The sequence below is a fragment of the Triturus cristatus genome, chromosome 6, assembly GCF_964204655.1.
Source record: "Triturus cristatus chromosome 6, aTriCri1.1, whole genome shotgun sequence".
In the NCBI taxonomy this organism is placed as follows: Eukaryota; Metazoa; Chordata; class Amphibia; order Caudata; family Salamandridae; genus Triturus; species Triturus cristatus.
In genome coordinates this window covers 1,348,224,563-1,348,250,970 of record NC_140589.1, presented here as the reverse complement: position 1 = coordinate 1,348,250,970, position 26,408 = coordinate 1,348,224,563, and the positions used below count along the sequence as shown (strand labels likewise).

The 26,408-nt window shown below is 53.7% G+C and overlaps 1 protein-coding gene across 1 annotated transcript in view; it reads right to left on the bottom strand.

The window, feature by feature from the left end:
• USP34 (ubiquitin specific peptidase 34) overlaps positions 1-26,408 on the bottom strand; it is a 2,509,780-nt gene that overhangs the window by 1,303,080 nt on the left and 1,180,292 nt on the right. The window contains exon 47 of the mRNA XM_085612349.1: positions 14,837-14,931. Coding sequence (XP_085468475.1) covers positions 14,837-14,931 — 95 coding nt within the window. The remainder of the gene's footprint in view (positions 1-14,836; positions 14,932-26,408) is intronic.

Below are 26,408 nucleotides of genomic sequence, written 5' to 3'. Positions count from 1 at the left end.
GTACTGCTGATGAAAAATCTTTCCGGATCCAGCCTGACGCCTGGGGATATTCTAGGGTAAGGAATCTAACTAACGTGTTTCTTTCAGATAAAGGCGGGTGGGCGTGGGTGGATCTGCAGCTCTATATACGAAGAACAGATGCATACTGGTAAGTAGCATTTGCCGTTCGAGGCATATGAGCTGCAGATCACACACTTAGCATAGATTGTATAGCAGTACCGATCCTTAGCGGCGACCACCAGTATCTGCTGCAGTAGTCTGAAGAACAAGTTACTTACCTTCGGTAAAAATGTATCTGTAAGAAACATTAGTTAGTTAGATTCCTCATCTTAGAATATCCCCAGGCATCAGGCTGGATCCGGAAAGATTTTTCATCATCAGAGCCCTGCTGGGACAAAGAAAGAAGGAAGAGAAGAACCTCAGAAAGAGGGGTGGAAAGGGGATCCACAGCCTTTGCTGTGCACCATGCCACAAATTTGTTCCACCTGCAGGCGTATACCGTTTTAGTGGAGGGACGCCTGGCTGCCAGAATCACATTGCAGACTTCAGGAGGCAAGTCAAATGGCATCAACTGCCGCCGCTCAATCTCCACGCATGGAGGTGGAGACTGGACAGGTTCGGGTGGAGGACCGTCCCCTGCTGCTTCGACAGAAGGTCCTCCAGAAGAGGCAGTCGTATCGGGGGATCGATTGACAGACTGAGTAGCTCGGGATACCAGTACCTTCGTGCCCAATCCGGAGCCACCAAGATGACTTGGGCCCGGTCGTGCCTGATCTTCTTCAGCACTCTGGGCAGAAGTGGTATAGGCGGAAAGGCGTACAACAGACCGCAACTCCACTCGCGACGAAAAGCGTCCCCGAGCGAGTGCCGCCTCGGAAACTCCAACGCGCAGAACTGCTGACATTGCGCGTTCTCTTCGGTGGCGAATAGATCTAACCAAGGCTCTCCCCACTGCCAAAAGAGGCCTGGCGCCATGTCCGAGTTGAGACACCATTCGTGATCCATCATGCACCGCCAGCTGAGTTTGTCTGCTCTGGCGTTCAGAGAGCCCGCCAGATGGTAAACCACCAGGGTGATGCCCTGATGTTCCAGCCATGTCCAGAGGCGCAGAGCCTCCTGACAAAGGGTCCACGACCCCACCCCGTCCTGTTTATTGCAATACCACATGGCGGTGGTGGTGTTCGTGAACACCTGCACCACACTTCCCCGGACAATGGGAAAGAATGCCTTCAGTGCAAGTCGGATCACTCTCAGCTCCAAAAGGTTGATATGGAGCCGAGACTCCGCAGGAGACCAGAGTCCTCTGATCTGCGCCTCCCCCATGTGGCCCCCCATCCCAGGAGGGACGAATCCGTCACCACTACGTGCTCCGGGTGGGGTAGGGAGAGGGATCTGCCGCTGACCCAATCACGGTTCGTGAGCCACCACTGCAACTGCTTTGCGGTGCCCTCCGAGATCAAGACATGGTCAGACAGGTTGCCCCGATGCTGGGCCCAGTGAAACTTCAGGTCCCACTGTGACCTGCTCCCAGGACACCCCCGCACCGCACGGCCACCAGCTGCAGCGTGTGCCCCCCTGCCCGCTGCTTCTCTCAGCCTCGCTGAGCCTGCCGCCTCTACCCCGCCCCCGCTGCCCTAGCGGGATCGCTCTCCCTGCCTGACTGTTGCCGCGCTACTTGGATTCCCTCCAGTGTGCTCGGTGATTGTGACTTTTTCCACTGTATCTGTTGTTGTTGTTGTTGTTATTGTATTTTCTTCCCCCTGAGCCTGTGACTCTTCTTTTCCCCGTGCTTGCTCCCCCTGTGCCCCTGTGCCCCCCGCCCCGCCGCCGTGCTCGCGGCCACGCCCCCTTTTCTTTGTGTACCCTCCCCGCTCCCGCCTCCTAGCTCCTCCCTCCCACTTCGCCATATATGGCGACCGGGCAAACCCGCAGCGTTGACGCGCAGCGGGCGCGCCCACAGCGCGCCGAAGGCGCGCCAAAGGTAAGCCCGTCTGCGCCCGTCTGCGCCTGGACCGCGCCCAGCGCCAGACCCCCTGGCCCCCGCAGCCGCCAGTCCACCCGCCGGACCTACGACGCCGCCACCCTCAACGCACTCAACATCGGCCGTACCCCGGGATGCTACTGTGCCACCCCGAGACGCACCCATGGACCCTTCAGCTGCCACTCCTGCAAGTTCACCTGCATCCGGACCTGCACTGCACCCGCACCCACCAAGCCAAACACCAACAGCAGCCACCTGAAATGCATTCTACTCAACACCCGCTCCGTCCACAGACACGCCGTCCAACTCTAGAACCTCCTCGACACCACATCTCCAGACGTCGCCTACCTCACGGAAACATGGATGAACGCCTCCTCAGCGCCCGACATCGCCATCGCCATCCCGGAGGGATACAAGATCACCCGGAGAGACCGCACCAACCAGCTGGGAGGAGGCATCGCCATCATCCACAGGAACACCATCCGCATCACGACCAACACCGACGACACCCTGACAACCGCCGAACACCTGCACTTCCACATCCACACCAACCCCAAGACCACCCTCAGAGGCACACTCATCTACAGACCCCCGGGACCACGCACACAATTCAGCGAGGACATCGCCGACTTCATCAGCCCGCACGCCCTCCCCTCCGCTGACTACATCCTCCTCGGGGACCTCAACTTCCACCTGGAGAACAACAACGACCGCAACACCACCACCCTGCTTGACAACCTCGCCAACCTCGGACTCAAGCAGCTGGTGACCACCCCCACCCACTTCGCCGGTCACACACTCGACGCAGTCTTCTCAGCCAGCAAAGACATCGCCTTCAGCCACGCCACCGGGCTCCACTGGACAGACCACAGCTGCGTCCACTTCAGCTTCAGAAGGACCACGATCCACCACCACCAGCAACAGGGCGCACGAAGAAGCTGGAACAAGATCTCGGCCGACCAACTCGCCGCATCCCTGAGCCAGCATCCTCCCGCCAGCTCAGCAAACCCCAGCCAGGCCGCCGACAACCTCACAAAGTGGATCAGCATCTGCGCAGACGACCTCGCCCCACTGAGGACCCCGCCCAGCCGACCCGGCAGCAAGAAGGCCCCATGGTTCACCAACGAACTCAAGAGCTCCAAGAAGAACTGCCGAGCCCTCGAGAAAGCCTGGAGAAGAGACCCAACACCAAACAACAAGACCACCCTCAAGCTCGCCTCCCGAAAGCACCATCAACTGATCCACGCCACCAAGAAAACAGCATTCAAGGAGCGGCTGGACAACAACGCACACAACAGCAAGGAACTCTTCAACATCGTGAAAGAGCTCTCCAACCCCAATGCCGGAAACGACATCACACCATCGCAAGACCTCTGCAACGCCCTCGCCTCCTACTTCCACAACAAGATCGCTGACATACACAACAGCTTCAACACACAACCAACGCTCCCCACGACCGCACCAACGCCCCCCACCACCACCCTCAGCGCCTGGACCCCGATCAGCACCGAAGACACCATCTGCACGATGAATTCCATCCACTCTGGGTCCCCCACCGACCCAACCCCTCACCACGTCTTCAACAAAGCCGACGATGTCATAGCACCCCACTTGCGAGACATCATCAACACCTCCTTCAACACCGCCACCTTCCCTGAGAGCTGGAAGCACGCCGAACTTAGCGCTCTACTTAAAAAACCAACAGCGGACCCCACCAAACTCAAAAACTACCGCCCCATCTCGCTCCTACCGTTCCCAGCCAAAGTCATCGAGAAGACAGTCAACAAGCAACTAGCCGCCTTCCTCGAGACGAATGGATCCCTCAACCCATCTCAGTCGGGCTTCAGGGCCAACCACAGCACCGAGACCGCCCTCATCGCTGCCACCGATGACATCCGAACCCTGCTCGACAACGGAGAAACAGCGGCCCTCATCCTCCTAGACCTCTCCGCAGCATTCGACACTGTCTGCCACCGCACCCTAGTGCAGCGCCTCAGCAACGTCGAAATCCAGGAGAAGGCACTGGAGTGGATCACCTCCTTCCTCGCCGGAAGGACACAGAGAGTCCGCCCACCCACGTTCAGGTCAGAGGACACCGAAGTCATCTGCGGCGTTCCTCAGGGCTCCTCGCTCAGCCCCACCCTCTTCAACGTCTACATGAGCCCCCTTGCGGCCATCGCACGCCAACACAACCTCAACATCATCTCCTACGCCGACGATACACAGCTGATCCTCTCCCTCACCAACGACCCCACCACCGCCAGAACCAACCTTCTCGAAGGGATGAAAGACGTGGCCGAGTGGATGACGACCAGCCGCCTGAAACTGAACTCAGACAAGACGGAAGTTCTCATCCTGGGCTCCTCACCCTCCGCCTGGGACGACTCATGGTGGCCGCCCGCCCTAGGCTCCGCACCCAAACCAACAGACCACGCACGCAACCTGGGCGTCATCCTGGACTCCTCCCTCTCCATGACCAGACAAGTCAACGCCGTCTCCTCGTCCTGCTTCAATATCCTGCGCATGCCACGTAAGATCTTCCGGTGAATCCCCACCGAGACCAGGAAGACGGTCACCCAGGCCCTCGTCACCAGCCGACAGGACTACGGCAACACCCTCTATGCCGGAACCACCGCCAAGCTCCAGAGGAGATTCCAGCGAATCCAGAACGCCTCAGCCAGACTCATCCTCGACATCCCCCGACACAGCCACATCTCCGGACATCTGAGAGATCTGCACTGGCTCCCGGTCACCTTCCGTCTCCTCACCCACGCACACAAAGCCCTACACAACCAAGGCCCGAGATACCTCAACAGCCGCATCAACTTCCACACTCCCTCACGCCAGCTCCGATCGACCAGCCACGCCCTCGCCGCCGTCCCCCGCATCCGCAGAGCCACAACAGGAGGAAGTTCCTTCTCCTACCTGGCCGCCAAGACCTGGAACTCCCTCCCGACCCACCTCCGCCTGACCCAGGACCACCTCGCCTTCAGAAAGCAGCTCAAGACCTGGCTGTTCGAGCAGTAGCGGACCCCCCCTCCCCTAGCGCCTTGAGACCCCCCGGGTGAGTAGTGCGCTTTACAAATGTCTCTGATTGATTGATTGATTGATTGCATTCGCCACCTGGCGTGATGCACTAACAGGATACAGGAGGCCATCAGACCCAGAAGCCGCAGCACCAACCTGACCGAAACCCGGGATAGAGGCTGAAAGATGGGAATCAGAGCCTGAATATCCCGGACTCGCTGGTCCGGAGGATAAGCCCGGAACTGCGCCGAGTCCAGAACGGCCCGATGAAAAGGAGCTTCTGGGAGGGACTCAGATGCGACTTCGCCACGTTGATGGAGAACCCCAGCAAATGCAGGAGGTCGGCTATAGTCTGGAGGTGGGAGACGGCTTGCTGGGGCGAGCCCGCCTTCAGAAGCCAGTCGTCGAGATAGGGGAATACTGGACCCCTGATTGCGCAGATGAGCTGCGACCACCGCCATCACTTTCGTGAACACCCGAGGGGCACTGGTGAGGCCGAAGGGGAGCACAGTAAACTGAAAATGCTCCTGACCCACCATGAACCACAGGTAACACCGGTGGGCTGGCAGGATGGGAATATGAAAATAAGCATCCTGCAGGTCCAACGCTACCAGCCAGTCTTGCGGGTCTAGGGCAGACAAGACCTGAGCAAGCGTGAGCATCTGGAACTTCTCCCTCTGGAGGAAGCGGTTGACATTCCGGAGGTCTAAGATAGGCCGCAGGCCCATGTCCTTCTTTGGAACCACGAAGTAGTTGGAATAACAACCACAACCTACTTCTGGCGTCAGAACACGCTCGATGGCCCACTTGGCCAAGAGGGCCGCAGCTTCCTGCTGGAGAAGTGACAAGTTGATCCCCCGACATGCAGTGGTACTGAGGTGGCATGGCTGGAGGGGTAGACTCGAAGGGGAGGGAGTAGCCCCTTCGGACTATTTGCAGAACCCACCTGTCCGAGGTAATGGAGCGCCAGTGGGGAAGGTGATGGTGAATCCTGCCATCTACTGGCGTCTGGTGGGCCTGAAACACCGGACTAGACAGGTTTAGAGGCAGCAGCTGCAGGGGAGATGGTGGCTTGACCCGCCCGATGTCCTCGAGACCCACCACGGCGGGTCCTGGCTGGGCAGGCTTGCATGTCTGAAAGGAACGTGCCTAGGTGCCCCGACCCTGACCTCGAAAGGAGCGAAAAGCGGCCCGAGGGAGTACGTGTGGTGGCGAGACCCAAGGACTGGGTTGTAGCTTGAGAGTCCTTAAAGCGTTCCAGGGTGCTATCCGCGTTATCACCAAAGAGGCATGTGCCATCAAAGGGCATGTCCAACAAGGTGTTCTGGACATCCCCAGAGACGCCAGTAGTGCGGAGCCAAGCATAACGACAGAGCGCCACTGTTGTGGAAAGTGCCCTACCAAGAGAATCGGCTGTGTCAAGCCCACAACGGATAGTAAATTTTGCAGCATCTCTCCCTTCGGTAATGGCCTTGGAGAGAACAGCCCGTGCTTCAACAGGACACTGAGGCAGCACCTGTGCCACGGTGTCCCACACAGAATGGGAATAGCGGCCTAGCAGGCACGCAGTATTCACCGCCCGCAACCCGGAGCTGGCAGAAGTGAACTTTTTTCCCCCAAATTGCTCCAGTTTCCTAGATTCCTTGTCCGGAGGAGCAGAAGGGAACGTACTCGGCGAGGCAGAAGCCTGGACAACCAGACTCTCGGGCGTCAGGTGTTGTGTGAGAAAGCTGGGATCGCCTGCCGCCGTACGATGGCGGCTTGCCACACCCCTGTCCACAGGAACTCCTGTGTTAGGTTTGTTCCAAGTGCTCAACAAGATATCGGTAAGCGCTTCATTGAAGGGCAGCAACGGCTCCGCATAGGAGGACTGCGGCTGCAGCACCCCAATCAGGAGGTTGGTCCTGATAGGTACAGAAGGGAGCTCGAGGTTAAGAGCCTCAGCCGCCCTACGCAACACCACTGAAAAAGTCCCAACCTCCTCCGTAGCCATGGAAGAAGGGGACAGAGTACCAGGGTGTGGAGAGAAATCCAGATCTATTGGACCCTCCACATCGTCTTCCCATTCAGGCTCATCCTCGCATTGAGCTGCAAGAGGGTCTTCAGACCCCTTCCAGTACTCCCCTTCATCCACTGGTTGTTGAAGAGGCCGTTGAGGACGAGGTGCCCTGGGAAATGGGATGAACTCCACTCCAAGCAATGGAATGGGGGGAGCAAGATACCAGTCCCGGTTCGGCGGAGTCTGGCTTCAGTGGCCGCGCCCGGTGCCGAGGCCAGATCCAGACCGAGACCCGGCACCGAGGCCGGATCCAGACCCAGCGCCGAGGCTGGAGCCGATGCTGGTGCCAAGGCCCCGCAGGGTATGGTGCCGGCGTAGCCGAGGCCAAAGGCGGCGGCACAGAGGCAGACCCTCCCGACGGATCCGCGGGGCCCGAAGGCGCTCCGGAGGGACCCGCCGGGGCAAACAAATGGCGTAAGGCCGACACGAAGGCCTGCACCTCGTCCGAAGTTGCGTGCGGTCCCGGAAAGGGTGGGTAGGCCGCAGGCAACAACGGAGGCTCCTACGGAGCCGTAGGGGAGTGACTGCCTGCCCCGTCCACCACGTCCCACGACCGGTGAGGGGTAGAGGAAGAGCGTTGTCACTTCTTTTACTTTTTATGGCGCCTAGACTTACCTGTCCCCGATTCCGACGAGCGATGCTGATGGCTCCGCGACCGGTCCCTCGACCTCCCACTGGATCGGGACCTCGATCGGCGAGGAACCGATTGCCGGACCTCCAACAACTTGCGGGACCGCTCCCGCAAAGCTTGCGGCGCCATGGCCCGACAATCGGGGCACGCCTCGGGGTCATGGGTGTGCCCCAAGCAAAAGAGACACGTCATGCGGGTCCACTACCGGCATGTTTCGGCGGCAGGCCGTACAGGACTCAAACCCTGGCATTCCTACTGCTCCAGGAGTCAAGTACTCGACAAAACAAGTTGTCAGAAACGAAGTTAAAACTTTTTTAACTAGGGGTACCGCTCTCTCTCGGATCTGCGCTGCTGCGCGGAAAAAGAAAGAACTGACGTCAGAGCGCGTGGGCGCATCTAAGCTCCGACGAGGTCATCTTGGTGACTATGACGCCAGCGATGTACCCGGAGCCGTACGAGGACGCCTACTGACGAAAACTTTTCCGGATCCAGTCTGACGCCTGAGGATATGCATAAAGTAAGGAATCTATCACTAACGTGTCTCTTTCAGATAAGCTTGTTACAGCAGACCGAAAACGGCTGGAGATATGCTATTTGGGATCCGCATGCAGCGCAGAAAAAGAAGAAACTACCATCAGCGTGGCAGAGGGGACTTATATGGCTCCACTGACGTCATATCTGGAGTCGACGTCAAACGGAGCCATGCAGTGCACCCCTGCGAAGCACAGTACTTCTGAGAAAAAAAAATCCGGATCCAATCATGTGGGCTTAGCATTGTCTCTGCTGTAGAGCCCGGCTAGAATGTCACTACTCTGCTGGCCTTCCACTGGCCAATAACTCCATGCTACCCCCCTACCGAGGATGAGCTCACACAGCACCAACTGAGAAGCATGTGCTTGGAGACAATGGGAGATTTATGCCTGGGGGAAAGGAGGGGGGTTCCTATCCATGCAAGACTTACAGAACAGCGCCTGCTGTACACTGCTTGACATCTTCCTCCATTATCGATCGTATAGCGCCTGAAAAGTGATGCACAGCTCCTTTCCCCATGAGACTGAAATCCTGCACGCCATGGACTGCATACTTGTAAGAAAGTGTCCCTTTTTGCATGGTTACCCCCCCACCTTTTGCCTGTAATCTGATGCGCTTTGAGTGTGCACTGGGTCCCTGTCAATAAGGCTCCCAGTGCCTCTGTTCTTTCCCAAAACTGCACCTTTGTTTCACAATTGGCACACCGCTGGCCCACATGTAAGTCTCTTGTAAAAGGTACCAGTGGAACCAAAGACCTTTTGACCAGAGAGGGTATCTAAGGGCTGCAGCATGTATTGTGTCACCCTGAGAGACTCCTTACCGAAACACATATGCACTTATATTGCAGACTGTGGGTTTTTGGTGCAGACAAAACCTAAGTGTCGACATGACACACATCCCTGTGTGCCATGCCCACAATACTGCTTGTGGCATAGGCAAAGCACCCCTCTGCAGGCCTCACAGCCCTAAGGCAGGGTGCACTATACCACAGGTGAGGGCATGGGTGCATGAGCAATATGTCCCTACAGTGTCGAAGTTCATTCTTAGACATTGTAAGTGTAGTGAAGCCATATTGAGTATATGGGTTGGGAGTTTGTCATTCACAGCTCCATGATAGCTTTGCTGAATCCTAAGAAGTTTGGTATAAAACTTCTCAGAACAATAAACCACACTGACGCCAGTGTTGGATTCATGGCAAAATGCACTCAGAGGGCATCTTAGAGATGCCCCCTGAAAATGTCCGACTCCCTCGTGTTCAGCTGACTGGTCTGCAATAGCCTGCCACACACAGACATGTTTCTGATCCCCTGAAGTGGGAGCCGTTGGGTTCTCGTTAGTCAAAGCCTGCTTGGGGTAGAGGTGCTTCTCACCTACCCCCAAGCAGGAACAGTATTCAGGGTGGTGAGTCTCAAAGGCTTCCTGCCCTTTGTTATACTGACCAGGGTCTCTCCAGCTAGTGGAGTTGCCCACACCCCCTGACCAAGCCCCACTTTTGGCAGCAACGTCAGCGTGAAAATTAGCATTCAGGAGAGGTGCGTACCCCCTCTGCCAGGACCAGCCCTATGGTGCCCTAGACCAAGGTGACCCCTCATTAGAAACCCTTCATCTTGAATGGAAGGATTTTAGCCAATCAGTTTAGGGGATGCCCCTCCACAAAAGGAGGGGACATACAAGGAGTGCAGTCACACTGAAGGCAGGTAGCCCATTGGCTATCATCTGTCAGCAACTGTAACGTCCCTAAAATCAGTATTTTGAGGCACCACTGAACCCTGATCCTCGGATTCATGTGACTTAGGAAGAAAAGGATGAAGAAGACGCCATGCAGCCAAGCCTGATGAAAACTACTGATTTGGCCCCAGCCCTACTGGCCTGCCTCCTGCTCAAAGACCCTGCAAACTATGCCATCCTGTAGCCAGCGACTTCCAGAACCTGAGGAAGACTGCCCATGCTTCAACAAAGACCAGATCTGCCGTGGACAGCAGCGCTGCCCAGAAGAATCCAATTACAAGGATTTCTGATCCAGCTAGATCCGCGTTCCCTGCCCACTCTGCAAAACGACGCCCAAGGCCCGAGTCTGAGTGGCTCACCTGTCCAGTGAAGTCTCCTCAGCTATCCTGACCTCAAAACCAATGCTGGATGACCTCTACTGGACTCCACAAAGACGCCTGCAGCCTCATCTTGAAGGGTCCCCCCGACTGTGACTGACTCCAGAAAAGGAAATCCAAAAGCAAAGGGCACCCCTGAATCCTCAACCTCCGACTTGAGGAACTTGTTGAGTACTTAGGTACACTCCAGATTGGATACTGGTGTACTCTGATAAGTCCCTAGTATATAGTACTAAGGTACCCAAGGCATAGGTACACCAGAGGTCTCCCATGGGCTGAAGCATGTATTATGCCACCCATGAGAGACCACTCAAATTGTGACTACAGGCTTGCCATTGCAGCATGTGTAAGCTGGTGCTAGCACCACTTACAACAGATATAGGTTTTCTTATATCGGATGTCACTACAGTTGAAACCTACAAGTCAACCCTAAGGCAGGCCTTTCAATCCTGAAGGCAGGGTGCTCAGTTATAAGTGTGAGAGTGCCTCTGCATGAGCAGGACACCCTTACAACCTTCGGAGTCCATTCTCCCAGGTTGTAAGTGCATCAGCCATTAAAATACATAGAGGAGCCGCGCATCATTACGCAATGACCATCTCTAAACTGCCTGTAACGAACCCCGTTGTGTTTGCTATCAAACATGTAGGAATCATACCCCCACACCATAAACGTTGTGTGAGGTATGATTCCATGCACCGTGAAGCTAGGTGCTTTTTGTTCCCGATACCAATCTTCTAGACCCAGACAGCAAAGTATGTCTGCTGCCGAATAGAGACACGATTCTGCCCTTTTGCTGCTGAGCCAAGCAGGACAATTGGTATCCTGTCACAGGGAGGTGTGACCACCTCCCAGACAGGACTTAGTGTATTGGGACAGGGTGGGGGCACTGGCCAGCGTCACTCAGACTACTTGAATGGCACATTTGGTGCCCTCCTTGCATACTCCAGTCCAAACCAGTTCAGGGAGCCGTTGGCTCCCGCTCTGGCGCAAACCTTGACAAAGGACATGGGAGTTTCCTCCCCACTGTCCAGACCCTCCTCTGGGAGGGACCCCTGAATCGTTCCAACTCTTTCCTTAGGATACTTAAGGGCTTACCTGTAGGTTGGTCCCTAGATTCGTCATGGGAAAAAATTCAGATCACATACCACTAAAACTTCGATCGTCTGGGCACTCTGGACCTCACTGAACTTCGCGTTGGGAAATGAGACAGCAACTGGGAAGACTCCTTCTGCTCCTGGTCTGGTCATCCAGCAAGTCTGCTGAAAAGTCTGTGCCCGTGCTCCATGCAGGTTCTTCACAAGGCATGTGGACATCCAAGACACTAAAGGAATCTCCCTTGGAGTGAAGGAGTCACTCTCCTGCATCTGCAGGCACTGCAACACAGCAGACCAGTCTGCTGATCCTGGGCTCCCACGGACTCTGAAAGGCTCAGCAACACTGGTGGCTCTGTCTTCACACCGAGTTTGAGGCCAGTATTCCTCGTCGGAACCACTGGAACAGAACCCCTGTGCATCGCGTCGACTTGCCGTTGCCAAGGCTTGTTGAATCTCTCTTCCAGAGATCTCAGGACTCCAAGAAACTCCGACCTCAAGTAACTCTAGTAGCCAAGATCTTCACCTACATCATATCCTGTGCACCGTGGACCTTCAGCCTTTGGTGAGTTGCTCGAGGTCCTCTTGCAACTCCTGCGCCTTCGACCTGTGGGTCCTCTCAAGGGTCTTCTTTGGCTCCAGTGGGCTCCCCTGTTTGGTCGGGCCTACTCTGACTTACCTGCTTGTAGCGAGTCACTTGGTCATTGCTGGTACAGAGACCACACCTTTTTCTTCACCTACATTAGTTGCCGTTGCCAAGGCTTGTTGGTGTCCCTGCCACACACTGACCCCTTGGCTCTTGACATCTGACATGGGACAGCGCGTGCACGGCTCCTGGTCCACGGCTCCTGGTCCTCCTCTGTGTCACCTGGTCCATACAGCTGCAACCTAAAGGGTACAGTCAACTCTCCTGCAACTCCGACATCGGTGGGCATTCGTCTTCAATGACTCCTGGTCACTCCTGAGTGGCATAGACTCTGTCCCTTCTGCTTGCAGGTACCTCTCACCTTGAATCCAACTTTGGGTTCAACCGGACACTTTCACCTTCCTCGCCAGCGGCATCTTTTCCGAAGTACTCCATTGTGGTCTAGGGCGGTTTCCGACTTCACTTCACACCTATGCACCTGGCTTCCCTGGTGTAAGGTATCCTGGTTCTTTGGGTATCCACAGGCGGGGTGACTCTCCAACATTCCATCTTCAACGGGGTTTCTTCAGGGTCTGCTGGGAAGGGTTTTTCTTTAAATTTGCAACTGCGACTTACCGAATGACTGACATTGAGCACGACCTCCATGGGGTGCCTAGATACTCACTCACCTTAGGTAATTCTTTGAGTCCCCCGCATTTCTACATCTTCTGGGTCCATTCTCGATTTAAGTCGTGGTTTGCATTCCACTATTTTAGTATATGGTTTGGTCTCCCCCTGGGGACCACTGTGTATTCTGTGCTATTTATGAATTCTATTGACAAAGTATTGTGTGTATTGTATCTACGGGTAGGAGATTATACAATGTGTTAGTGAGTGTGAATAATAAATACATTTGTATTATAACTACACTGTGTTGTTCTTTTCACTTAACCTATACCATAAGTTTAAGTACTGGTAAAACAACCTGATTTACACTCCTTCTGGACTAAGTCTGAAGGCTGCTCTCCACAGCTAACACTTGGAGAGCTTTATAAGGTTGTCTAAGATCACTAAAATCACCATAAGGGTTGTCTGGATTAGTGCAGGTTGCTACACTTACATAAGTGAGCACCATATACTAAGCCAGCCTCCCACACTGCATATAACCGTTTTCCGTCCATAGGATTGCATTGCATTTTCTGCTTATTACACTAAATGTCAATCTTTCACATTTGCTAAGTTTGCTACTGTTTGATTGACATTGCCAAAGTATTCATGATACTACTCTAAATTATTTGACTGCCTTTACAACTGCATTCAAAAAGTATTACTACTCTTGAAACTGTTACTTACCTGCAACTGAGTTCCTCTTGGTCCTTAAAATAAGATAAAATAATAACTTTTTATACAAAACACATGTGTAACCATTTCTTACCCGAGTGTGTACAACAAATGCTTAACAGAGCCCTCTGATAAGCCTAACTGCTCAACCACACTAACATGAATAGAGCTTTTAGTATTATCGACTTATGCCTCTAAAAGCCTCTGGGGATCCACCGGACTCTGTGCACACTATACCTTATTCTGGTATAGTATATACAGAGCCAGCTTCCTACAATACTGGACTTTAACTTCCCTAGAAGACTAATCACTCGCCTATAGACCACGATGCAAGATAAAGCCACCGTGGTTAAACCTAGGGAATTTGTGGGATGGAGGACAGACCTTGGTGGTAACCTGATGAAACAGAGATAGCAGTATTGTTGCTCCCAAATGAGCATGTTCTCCCCCAACTACAGACGGAGATATCTCCATGATAAATTCCTCAATCAAATTTCCTACGTACGTACAGGTCTGTGTAACATAGGCAGATTCCTGAAGCACGATGCATGTGTTTTGGTTCCACAGATGCTGACTTCATGCATCTTGCCTGGGGGTGCACAAAGATAGCCGGATTTTGGCTCTCAGTCTTCAACTGCATAAATGAAGTGACTGATGGCTCTGTACAGCTCACAGCACAGCTGGGATACATCAAAAATATCCAAACCACCACCTGCCACCTGGTAGCTATGATGTTGCTTACTGACAAAAGAAAAGTGGCAATGCACTGGAGAGGACCCAGCAGCCCAGTCTAAAAGACTGGTTAAAAGATGTGTCCTATTGCCAAGAGAGACTAGAAGGGTACTGGGGGCTGATGCCAGCTAGATCCCACCCAAAGATATTTGGAGTACCTTCAGTACATACCTAGCATTCCAAGTTGACCAAGAGACGTGAGCCACTCAAACCTGAAACCACCAGCTCTTAGTGCAGGGTCAAGACACCTTAGTACTTAACGTCATCACCAACCCATGGAAGGTCACTTTAGACATCGCAATGATAACCAAAATTGACTACTACACAGCTGGTCAAGAGTGCTTTAATGACTGAACATCACAACAATGTACAATGCACTAGGTAACAGCGGGAACTTCATGGGTTAGATTGCTTTGTTGTACAGCGGTCATAAAACTAAAACAAACAAAAAACATTTAAAAAAGGGATGTATGCATACTGTCCTTAAACATTTTACATACCAAATTTATATAATTGAGACATTTTACTCTAGTTATTACACTTTAAATACAATGGCATAGTTAAGCATACCAATGAAAATTTAAGAAGCAGACAAAAACTGCTGTACAATTTGACCCAAAAGTAAGCCTATACAATTTCCAAATAACTAAACCTGGTATTTTATACACAACAGCAGACAGAAAATATCTATTTAACTCGAAGCGACCATTACCTTTTCTCTGCCCGCACTTTTTTCCCACAGTGAGAACAAGTGTACATATTGTCACCCTCCAATGTATCTTTAATGGTAACTTCATCAAGAGATTCCTGTAAAACATATGTCCATGAAAATCCAAGCAAAAATATGGTTGACAATTTCTTAGTTGCATTCACTTGAAACAGGTTCAAATGTCAAAGGAATTAGGGTAAGCGTAAAGAAAATTTTATAAGATGGTCAAATAATTGAAGCAAATGAACAAGTTACTTATCTTCTGAAACACCGTTTCTGGTGGATACTCTTTCTGCCTGCAGATTCCTCATGTTTTGAATATCCCAGGCACCAGTCTGTATCTGAAAACCTTTCAATAGCACCCCCCCCGACAGTAGGTCTACTATGGCACCGCACCTCCTGACATCACTAGAGCCATAAAGCACCATTGTCGAAGTGCTGAAGTCATCTACCATCAATGCTTTAGAGATCCTTCGAGGAGAACGGATGGTACCATACCCCCCAGAAAAAGCATTACTGAAGGAATGCATCTTTTTCTTTTGATTGATACTTGTACATGTAGATTCCTCACCTTTTGAATAGATTACACAAGCAGTCAAACACCAGGAGGTAGGCGCATGGATGGTACTACCAAAAAATACTGAAGAACTGAGCGTGTAAAGTGACATTCCCTTCTCACTTCAGGATACAAACCAGTACTGTTTCACAAAAGTGTGAAGGGACAACAATGTAGTCGCTTTGCAGATATATGCTACAGGCGCTCCTCTCGGCAATGCTGAAGTAGAAGACTTGGTATGGTAGAAAGAGCATGAATACCTTCTGGATGCTCCTCATGTGTCATGGAGTAGCAGATATTGATGCACAGGATTATCCATCTTTACAAGGTTCTATTGTGGACTGCCTTGCCTTTCATCTTTCTAACATATGTCACAAATAGTTGATCATCCAGTTTGGAGTCTTGTTCTGTTCACGTAGAAGCTAACTGCTCGCTTAGGAACAAGATCAAGTCTTTTTTCCGCTGTAGTTGGTTGTGGAGGAGGACAGAATGTAGAAGTGGTAAAGGACTGGTCTAAGTGGAAGGGGGTAATCACTTTAGGAGGAAGAAATAGGCAGGGTGCAATATATTACATGTGAGAACATATGCATAAGCATATATGTCCCTGTGCTGTCTACTTCAATTATTCGAATGCACAGGTGAACAGGGAAGCCATAGCCAGTATATGTATGAGAAACTGGTAATTACAAGTTCTCCAGCTACATGATGGCTTTACTGAAAACTATGGTGTTTGGTATCAAACACCATGTCTTAATAAATCTGGACTGTTGCCAGTACTAGATGTTTTATGACATGCACCAAGAGGACACCTTAGAGTTGCGCCCTCAAGGACAAGTTACTTACCTTCAGAAACGCCTTATCTGGTAGAGTAATAATGTAGCCACAGATTCCTTAGCTTAGAATTTTAAAGGCATCAGGCTGGATCCGGAAGGTTTTTGCCCGAACAATACCGTTGGCGCCGGTAGGTGGTGTCAGTCGATCCATGTGAGCTCGTCAGCTTTGTCCGTGCTAGAACCTATGTAGGCACCTCCTCGGAGCGCTGAGGTCAGTTACTTTTCACGACTTTCCATGACAGGATTGCGGAGCCATGAAATGCACTGACAGTGGTGTGTTTAGAACAAGTAGGGCCCTGAAATGGAACAGACCTGACCCTAAAAACCTGTTCGCAGTGCGCGAAGGATGGGTTGTTCATTAACAAATCTGTGGAGAGATTATTTCTCCTTCAGACAATGTGTTACCGAAGGTAAGTAACTTGTCCATCTGATATAGACATCTAGCCGCAGATTCCTTACCTTAGAAAAGATACCCAAGCAAAACCATCCACGGAGGAGGGACTGCAGAAGTTTAGACCATGAAGTCCTGCAGGACTGAGCGGCGAAAAAGGCTGTCCTGTCAGACTTGACTGTCCAGGCAGTAGTGCTTTTTTTTTTTCTGTGTTTTATATAGCGCGAACTTGACCAGAAGGTATCAGAGCACTTTACATGAGCACAAGTTGTGTTATAGACAGACACATTCATTTCTGTTGGGCACCGGGAGATGAAGTGATTTGCCCAGAATCACAGTATGTTGAGCGTCCCTGCCGAGACTTGAACCCGGTTCCCCAGCTTTGAGGTCAACCGCTCTAGCCGTAAGGCCACATCCTTTCCCAAACAAGTGCTTGGTAAACATGTGCAGGGATGCTCATGTTGCTGCCTGACAGATGTCGAGGACAAAGGATATGGAGGCTGTGGTAGCAGACTCAGCTCTGGTATAATAAGCCCTTAAGCCTCTAGGAGGCTGCTTTTAAGCCAGAGCGTCGCAAATTTTGATGCAGACGACGACCCATCGTGAGATAATCCTCTTCTGCACCACACAACGTTTTTTGATCCAACGTACCCCATGAAGAGTTCGTCATCCACCCCAAACTCCTTTGTGCTGTCAAGGTAGAACGTCAACACTCTTTTTGGGTCCAGATGGTGGAGTGGTTCCTCTTCTTTAGAGGGATGTGGAAAAGCATAAAAAGTGGGCACGGTGACAGATTGTTCCACATGGAATGCAGTTAACATTTTTGGTAAGTAAGAGGCACTAGTGTGAAGCACTAACTTATCAGGGACGATGGTAAGGTAAGGAGACTTGGATGACAGAGCCTCTAAGTTGCTCAACCTTCTGGCAGACGTTATGCCCACTATAAAGGCTGTTTTGATGGTAAGCAGTGGGAGGGGCAGTTATGCAGCGTTTCAAAGGGAGCACACATCAGGAAAGTGAGAACCAAATTAAGGTCCTACTGAGGAATGATGAAAGGGGTAGGAGAAGACATGTGTACAAGCCCCGAAATCTATTTACAACAGGGGATTTGACTAAGGAGGGTTGGTCTGGCAGCCTCAAGAAGGCAAAAAAGGCTGAAAGGTACCCTTTGAGAGTGCACAGAGCAGAGGCCTGCTGGCAAGTGTCAAAATAAAGAGAAGGACTTGGGAAAGGGAAGCATAAAGAGGGTCAATAAATCTTTCTGTACAATGTTTTACAAATTTGTACCGGCAAGCATACATGGTCTTGGTAGCGGGATGCCTGGCTACCAAAACTAACAATAAAGACTTTGTGATGAAGGCTGAATCCTATCAGCTGCTGACGCTCAATCTCCATGCAAGAAGGCATAGAGTTGACAGGTTCGAGTGGAGGACCCTTCCCTGCTGCTGTAACAGAAAATCCTCCCGATGGGGCAGTCTGATCGGAAGATTGATGCTCAGCTGCAGAAGCTCGGGATACCAGACTCTCCGTGCCCACTCCAGAGCAACAGGAATGGCTTGGGCCCAGTCGAACAAGTTACTTACCTTCGGTAACGATGTATCTGTAAGAAACATTAGTTAGTTAGATTCCTCACCTTAGAATATCCCCAGGCGACAGGCTGGATCCGGAAGATTTTTCATCAGCAATACCCCTTGCGCGTCGCTAGGCGTCGTCTGCGGCTCCGCGTCCGTCGTCGGCGTCGTGCGCCGGAATGACGTCGTCGGAGTACTTAGACGCCGCCCTCGCGCGCTGACGTCAGTTCTTGTACATAGCTTTCCGCGCCAGGAACGCAGAGCCATGCAAAGACCGACACTGGTGCCAAAAATAAAATCTAGGGGCCTGAAAAGGATAACCTTAACCCTAGATGTCAGTTCGCAGAACGGGAAGGATGGGTGAGTCGGTGAGGAATCTAACTAACTAATGTTTCTTACAGATACATCGTTACCGAAGGTAAGTAACTTGTTCATCTGAAAGAAACACGTTAGTTCGATTCCTCACCTTAGAATAGATAACCAAGCAATACCATCCCCGGTGGTGGGTCTGCGAACCAAGATCACACCAGAAAGTCCTGGAGGACAGAACGGCCAAAGAAGCCATCCCTCCGGACTTGGCTGTCAAGGCAGTAATGCCTGGCAAACGTGTGTAGCGAAGCCCACGTTGCCGCCTGACAGATGTCCTGCAAAGGGACACCCCGTCCCAAAGCAGTAGTAGCCGCAGTGGCCCGAGTGGAATGGGCGCGCAGCCCAACAGGAGGGTCCTTTTTTGCCAAGGAATAACAAATTTTGATGCACAAAACGACCCACCGAGAGATGGTCCGTTTGTGCACCGCTTTCCCCTTCTTAGCACCCACATATCCAACGAAAAGTTGGTCGTCCACCCGGAACTGCTTCGTGCGGTCCAAATAAAAGGAGAGCGCACGTTTTGGGTCCAGACGGTAGTGCCTCTCTTCCTCTTTGGAAGGATGCGGAGGCGGAAAGAAGGTGGGCAAGGTGACAGACTGCCCAAGATGAAATGGAGTCACCACTTTCGGAAGAAAGGAGGGACGAGGCCGAAGGACAACCTTGTCCGGATGAACAGAGAGAAAAGGAGGCTTTGAACATAAAGCCTGGAGCTCACTCACCCGTCTAGCCGAGGTGATGGCTACCAGAAAAGCAGTCTTAAGCGTCAGCAGACAAAGAGGACAATTATGAAGAGGCTCAAAGGGAGCGCACATCAGAAATGTGAGAACCAGATTCAAGTCCCACTGAGGCATTACAAAAGGGACAGGAGGGAACGTGTGAGTAATGCCTTTTAGAAAGCGTGTAACCACAGGGGACTTGAAAAGAGAGGGCTGATCAGGAAGCCGCAAGAAGGCAGAGATGGCAGCAAGATAACCTTTCAGGGTGCCCAGGGCAGAGCCCTGCCGGGCCAAAGAAAGAAGAAAGAGGAGAACCTCAGAAAGAGGGGCGGAAAGGGGATCCACAGCCTTTGCTGTGCACCATGCCACAAATTTGTTCCACCGGCAGGCGTATACCGACTTTGTGGAGGGACGCCTGGCTGCCAGAATGATATCACAGACTTCAGGAGGCAAGTCAAATGGCATCAACTGTCGCCGCTCAATCTCCACGCATGGAGGTGGAGGCTGGACAGGTTCGGGTGGAGGACCGTCCCCTGCTGCTGCGACAGAAGATCCTCCCGAAGGGGCAGACGTATCGGAGGATCGGTCAACATACTGAGTAGCTCGGGACACCAGTACCTTCGTGCCCAATCCGGAGCCACCAAGATGACTTGGGCCCGGTCGTGCCTGATCTTCTTCAGCACTCTGGGCAGAAGTGGTATAGGCGGAAAGGCGTACAACAGACCGCAACTCCACTCGCGACGAAAAGCGTCGCCGAGCGAGTGCCGCCTTGGAAATTCCAACGCGCAGAACTGCTGACATTGCGCGTTCTCTTCGGTGGCGAATAGATCTAACCAAGGCTCTCCCCACTGCTGAAAGAGACCGTGCGCCACTTCGGAGTTCAGACGCCATTCGTGATCCATCATGCACCGGCGGCTGAGTTCGTCTGCTCTGGCGTTCAGAGAGCCCGCCAGATGTTGAACCACTAGGGTGACGCCCTGGTGTTCCAGCCACGTCCAGAGGCGCAGAGCCTCCTGACAAAGGGTCCACGACCCCACCCCGCCCTGTTTGTTGCAATACCACATGGCGGTGGTGTTGTCCGTGAACACCTGCACGACACTGCCCCTGACAGAGGGAAGGAAGGCTTTCAGTGCAAGCCGGATCGCTCTCAACTCCAACAGGTTGATGTGGAGACGAGACTCCGCCGGAGACCAGAGGCCTCTGATCTCCGCCTCTCCCATATGGCCACCCCATCCCAGGAGGGACGCATCCGTCACTACGACATGCTCCGGTTGGGGAAGCGAGAGGCTTCTGCCCATGACCCAATCGCGGTCCGTGAGCCACCACTGCAACTGCCGTGCAGTGCCCTCCGAGATCAAGACATGGTCGGACAGGTTGCCGTGATGCTGGGCCCACTGAAACTTCAGGTCCCACTGCAGAGCCCGCATGCGCCGCCTGGCGTGATGCACTAGTAGGATGCAGGAGGCCATCAGCCCCAGAAGCCGCAACACTAGCCTGACCGAAACCCAGGATAGAGGCCGAAAGATGGGAATCAGGGCCTGAATATCCCGGACCCGCTGTTCCGGTGGATAGACCCGGAACTGCGCCGAATCGAGAACTGCTCCGATGAAGAGGAGCTTCTGAGAGGGACTCAAGTGTGACTTCGGCACGTTGATGGAAAATCCCAGCAAATGCAGGAGATCCGCCGTAGTCTGGAGGTGGGAGACGACTGTCTGGGGCGAGCCCGCCTTCAACAACCAGTCGTCGAGATAGGGGAAGACTGGAACCCCTGATCTGCGCAGATGAGCTGCGACCACCGCCATCACTTTCGTGAACACCCATGGGGCACTGGTGAGGCCGAAGGGGAGCACGGTAAACTGAAAGTGCTCTTGGCCCACCGTGAACCGCAGGTAACGCCGGTGGGCCGGCAGGACGGGATGTGGAAATATGCGTCCTGCAAGTCCAACGCTACCATCCAGTCTCCAGGGTCTAGGGCAGCTAAAACCTGAGCCAAAGTTAACATCTTGAACCTCTGCTTCCGGAGGAAGGCATTGACGTTCCGGAGGTCCAAGATAGGGCGTAGGCCCCCTTTGCCCTTCTTGGGAACCAGAAAGTAGTGGGAATAACAACCACGACCTACTTCTGGGCTCGGAACGCGCTCGACGGCCCCCTTGGCCAAGAGGGCCGAAACTTCCTCGTGGAGAAGATTCAAATGATCCCCCGAGATACGGTGGTGCTGCGGTGGCATGGCTGGAGGGGTCGTCTCGAAGGGGAGGGAGTAGCCCCTTCGGACGATTTGCAGCACCCACCTGTCCGATGTGATGGACCGCCAGTGGAGGAGGTGATGGCGAACTCTGCCACCCACTGGCGTGGAATGGGCCTGAAAGCTCGGACTAGGAAGGCTTTGAGGCGGATGCTGCCGGGGTGGATGTGGGCTGACCTCGTCGACCTCCAGATCCGCCTCGGCGGAAACCACGTCCGCGACCGCGCACAGGTTGGTTCTGCGACTGGTGGCTAGGCGTACGTGAGGAGGCACCCCTTCCCTGGCCACGAAAGGGGCGAAAGGCGGAAGTTTGCGACCGCGGGGCCGAGAGGCCCAAGGACTTGGCCGTAGCCCGGGAGTCCTTAAAGCGGTTCAGCGCACTGTCCGCTTTCTCGCCAAAAAGGCGAGTGCCATCAAAGGGCATGTCCATGAGAGTGCTCTGGACATCACCCGAAAATGAAGTGGACCGCAGCCAGGCGTGACGTCTAAGCGCCACTGTGGTAGAAATGGCCCTACCCAGCGAGTCCGTGGTGTCAAGCCCACATCGTATAGCATGTCGCGCGGCATCCCTCCCATCGGCCAGAGCCTGGGTAAGTCGTGTCCGGACCTTCTCCGGAGACAGGGGCAGCGCGTCCTCCACCGCATCCCACAGAGAGTGGGAATAACGGTCCAAGAGACAAGCGGTGTTCAAAGACCGCAGGCCCAAACTAAGGGAGGAGAACAGCTTCTTGCCAAACTGTTCTAGTCTCTTGGAATCCCGGTCCGGCGGGGCGGTCGGGAAAGAGGATTGGGAGGTGGAGGCCTGGATAACCAGGCTCTCAGGGGTAGGGTGTTGGGACAGAAAACTGGGGTCGCCCGGAGCAGGGCGGTGGCGCCTGGCGACGTTCCTGTCCACAGGAGGGACTGTGGAGGGCTTGGACCAGGTGCCCTGCAGAACGTCAATGAGGGCCTCATTGAATTGCAGCAGAGGCTCAGTGGAGCTTGCTGCAGACTGAAGCACCTCAGTGAGGACGTTAGTCCTCACAGCCACGGCAGGCAGCTCGAGCCCAAGGGCTGCGGCCGCCTTGCGCAGCACCACGGAGAAAGCAGCACCCTCCTCCGAAGCCACAGTCGGAGGAGAGATGAATCCAGTGTCTGGCGAGGTATCCAGACCACTGGCCTCCCCCAGTTCATCTGCCCAGTCCTGGGACAGTTGGGCCTGAGCGGCCATAGGATCCTCGGATCCCTCCCAGTAGTCCCCATCATCCGACTCCTGGTGTAGAGGAGAAAGTAACGGAGCCGGGCGGTAGACAAAATGTGTCTCTAGCGGCGTCGATCTCGGCGTCCATCGACGCCGGACCGGCGCCGGGCTCGGACCGGGACTAAACTGGGGCACGGCGTTGAGCGGAGTCGACGTCGGCGTCGGGGGTGGAACCGGAGTCGACGCCGGTGGAGGAGTGACAAGGTCGACCGGCGTCGACGGGGACTCGAGAACGGGTCCCTCGGGTGCTTGCGGCGTCGAGGCCGGAGCCGTCAACGGCGCCGGGGCCGGAGCCGCCGGCTGGCAAGGCAGCCCAGTCGGGTCCGCGGGGCCCGAAGGCGCACCAGCGGGCGCCGACGGCGGAGCCAGGTTCCTCATGGCCGAGAGGAAGGCACTGACTTCCGCCGGCGTCGCGTTAGTCCCAGGGACCGGAGGGTATGGGGACGGACGCGGCGCCTGCGGCTCCGCCGGAGCCGCGGGGGTGGAACCACCCTGACCCTCGACCGAGTCGCGCGACCGGCGAGGGGAGTCCGAAGAGCGATGTCGCCTCTTGGACTACTTGGAATGCTTCGACTTACCCGAAGACTTGGATCCCGACGACCGATGGTGACGCGACCGATCCTTGGACCTCCTCCTGGACCGGGATCGAGAGGCGCGCGAAGCCGAGTGGCGAATCTCGAGAAGCTTACGGGACCGCTCCCGTCTAGCCTTCGAGGTCAGGGCCTTACAGTCCGAACACGACTCCGCGTCGTGATCGAGGCCCAAGCAGTAAAGACACCGGCGGTGATGGTCCGTAACCGACATCAGTCGGCTACAGCCCGTACAGGCTTTAAACCCAGGCATCCTACCGGCACCGGTGTCGAGACTCGATCAAAAAGGATCAAAAAAAGTTAGTCAAAAATTGACTAAAGGGGTAGCTCTCCCGGATCTGCGCTTACTGGCGCGGAAAAAAGAAGAACTGACGTCAGCGCGCGAGGGCGGCGTCTAAGTACTCCGACGACGTCATTCCGGCGCACGACGCCGACGACGGACGCGGAGCCGCAGACGACGCCTAGCGACGCGCAAGGGGTATTGCTGACGAAAAATCTTCCGGATCCAGTCTGACGCCTGGGGATATTCTAAGGTGAGGAATCTAACTAACGTGTTTCTTTCAGATAATCCAGTCTCAGGATTGGACTGACTTTGTCGATTGTGCCACTAAGGCTTTGGAGGGCTGGTTGCTGGGTAGCAAGGTTACTGATTACACAGGATTGTACAATCTTATCATGAGAGAACAGATTTTAAACAACTGTCAGAACCAATTGTTGCATCAGCACCTTGTCGACTCGGATCTGACCTCTCCCCAAGAATTGGGAAAGAAGGCAGACAGATGGGTCAGAACAAGGGTCAAGCAAAACCAGACTCAGAACCAGGGTGGTCAGAAGAAAGCAGACCAAAAGGGTAGTAACAAGAACGAACAAAATGACCAGAAGTCTTCGACAGGCCCCCAACAAACCAAAGAGGGTGGGGGTCAGGCTTCACAGAAGAAGAAGACTCAAGAAGGCCAGTCAAAAAGGTGGTGCCAATACTGTAAAAGTAAGACTCACTGGTTTAGTGAGTGCACCAAGAAAGGAGGGCAAACTCCTGCCACTGCAGCCCCTAAGGCACCTGCACCCCCTAGTACAGTCAGCAGTGGTAGTGCGCCTCCCAAGGCATTAGTTCGGTTAACCTTGGGAACCGAGGGGAGTGACGACTTAGTCAGCACGCTCACTCAGGCCGTCCTTGTCTGTACAGGGGATATGGATATGTCCCCTGATGCCAGTCCCAATACTTTAGGCAAATACAGACAGACACCTTTGATCAATGGAAAAGTGGCTCAGGCCTACAGGGACACTTGTGTCAGTGTCACCATGGTGACGCCTAACTTTGTGGACCCTGGACAGATCATGCTAGGTACCGATTACCTAGTGACCAATGCCAGCAACGTCACTACCAATCACAGTATGGCAGTTGTTGATTTCTCCTGGGGAGGGGTAAGTGGCCCAAAAAAGGTTGTGGTTAGTTCAGACCTCCCCGTAGAATGTCTGTTGGGCAATGATTTGGAAACGTCACAATGGTCAGAAGTGGAGCAGAGGACTCACATGGAAATGTTAGGCTTGCCAGCACATGTCCTTGCTGTGACCAGGTCACAGGCCAAAAGATGCCCCACTGAACAGGTGCTGGATCCTGGAAGAAGGGACCAGACACCTTCCAAGAAAAGGAGCAGTAAGGGTAAGGCTTCGCCTTCCCCCTTGCCCCAGGTCGTGGATCAAGTCTCTGAGGAGGCTGACCTTAAAGAACTGAGGGAAACTGAGCCGAAAGAGCTTGAACCTGGTCAGGTTGAGTTTCTGGGCTCAGGGGGACCCTCCAGGGAAGACCTGGGGAAGGCACAGTTAGACTGCCCCTCACTTGAACCCCTCAGACAGCAGGCTGCTGCTGAGGCTGCAGGGAACGCCACAGGTACCCACAAAGTGTACTGGAACGATGGACTCCTGTACTCCGAGGCAAGAGACCCCAAGCCTGGCGCGACCAGGAGGCTGGTCATCCCCTTGTCTCTGAGAGGTTTCCTTCTTACCTTGGCCCACGAGATTCCCCTTGCAGGTCACTTAGGCCAGAATAAGACTTGGGACAGAATTGTTCCACACTTTCACTGGCCCCACATGTCCGAAGGAGTTTTGCCGCTCCTGTGTCACTTGCCAAGCCAGTGGTAAGTCAGGTGGCACGACAAAGGCCCCCCTCATACCACTACCGGTGGTGGGGGTGCCCTTTGAACGAGTGGGGATCGACATTGTCGGACCAATGGAACCCCAGACAGCATCAGGGCACAAGTTTATACTGGTGGTGGTGGACCACGCCACCAGGTATCCTGAAGCTATTCCCCTTAGGACCACTACAGCCCCTGTGGTGGCACGGGCCCTAGTTGGAGTGTTCTCCAGAGTGGGCTTCCCTAAGGAGGTTGTCTCAGACAGAGGTGCAAACTTCATGTCGGGATATCTGACTGCAATGTGGAAGGAGTGCGGTGTCAACTACAAGTTCACCACAGCCTATCACCCGCAATGCAATGGGCTTGTTGAGAGATTCAACAGGACCCTAAAAGGGATGATTCACGGACTACCTGAAAAGCTTCGGCGGAGATGGGATGTCCTGATACCCTGCCTCTTGTTCGCCTACAGAGAGGTCCCGCAGAAGGGGGTTGGCTACAGCCCTTTTGAGCTTCTGTTCGGACATCCTGGAAGGGGACCCCTTTGTTTGGTAAAGGAAGGATGGGAGAGACCTCTCAGAAAGCCGGCATCAAACATTGTGGACTATGTGCTCGGCCTCCGCTCGCGGATGGCAGAGTACATGGAAAAGGCATCTAAAAACCTTGAGGCGAGCCAAGAATTACAGAAAGCTTGGCACGACCAAAAGGCTGTCCTGACTGTGTACCAGCCTGGACAGAAGGTGTGGGTGCTGGAGCCAGTGGCCCCAGCAGCACTCAAAGACAAATGGTCTGGGCCCCACGCGATCATTGAGCAAAAGGGAGAGGTCACCTACTTGGTAGACCTGGGAACTCCCCGGAGCCCCCACCGGGTGCTCCATGTAAACAGGCTCAAGGCATATGTCGACAGGGAGGGCATGGGCTTGCTCATGGCCACAGAT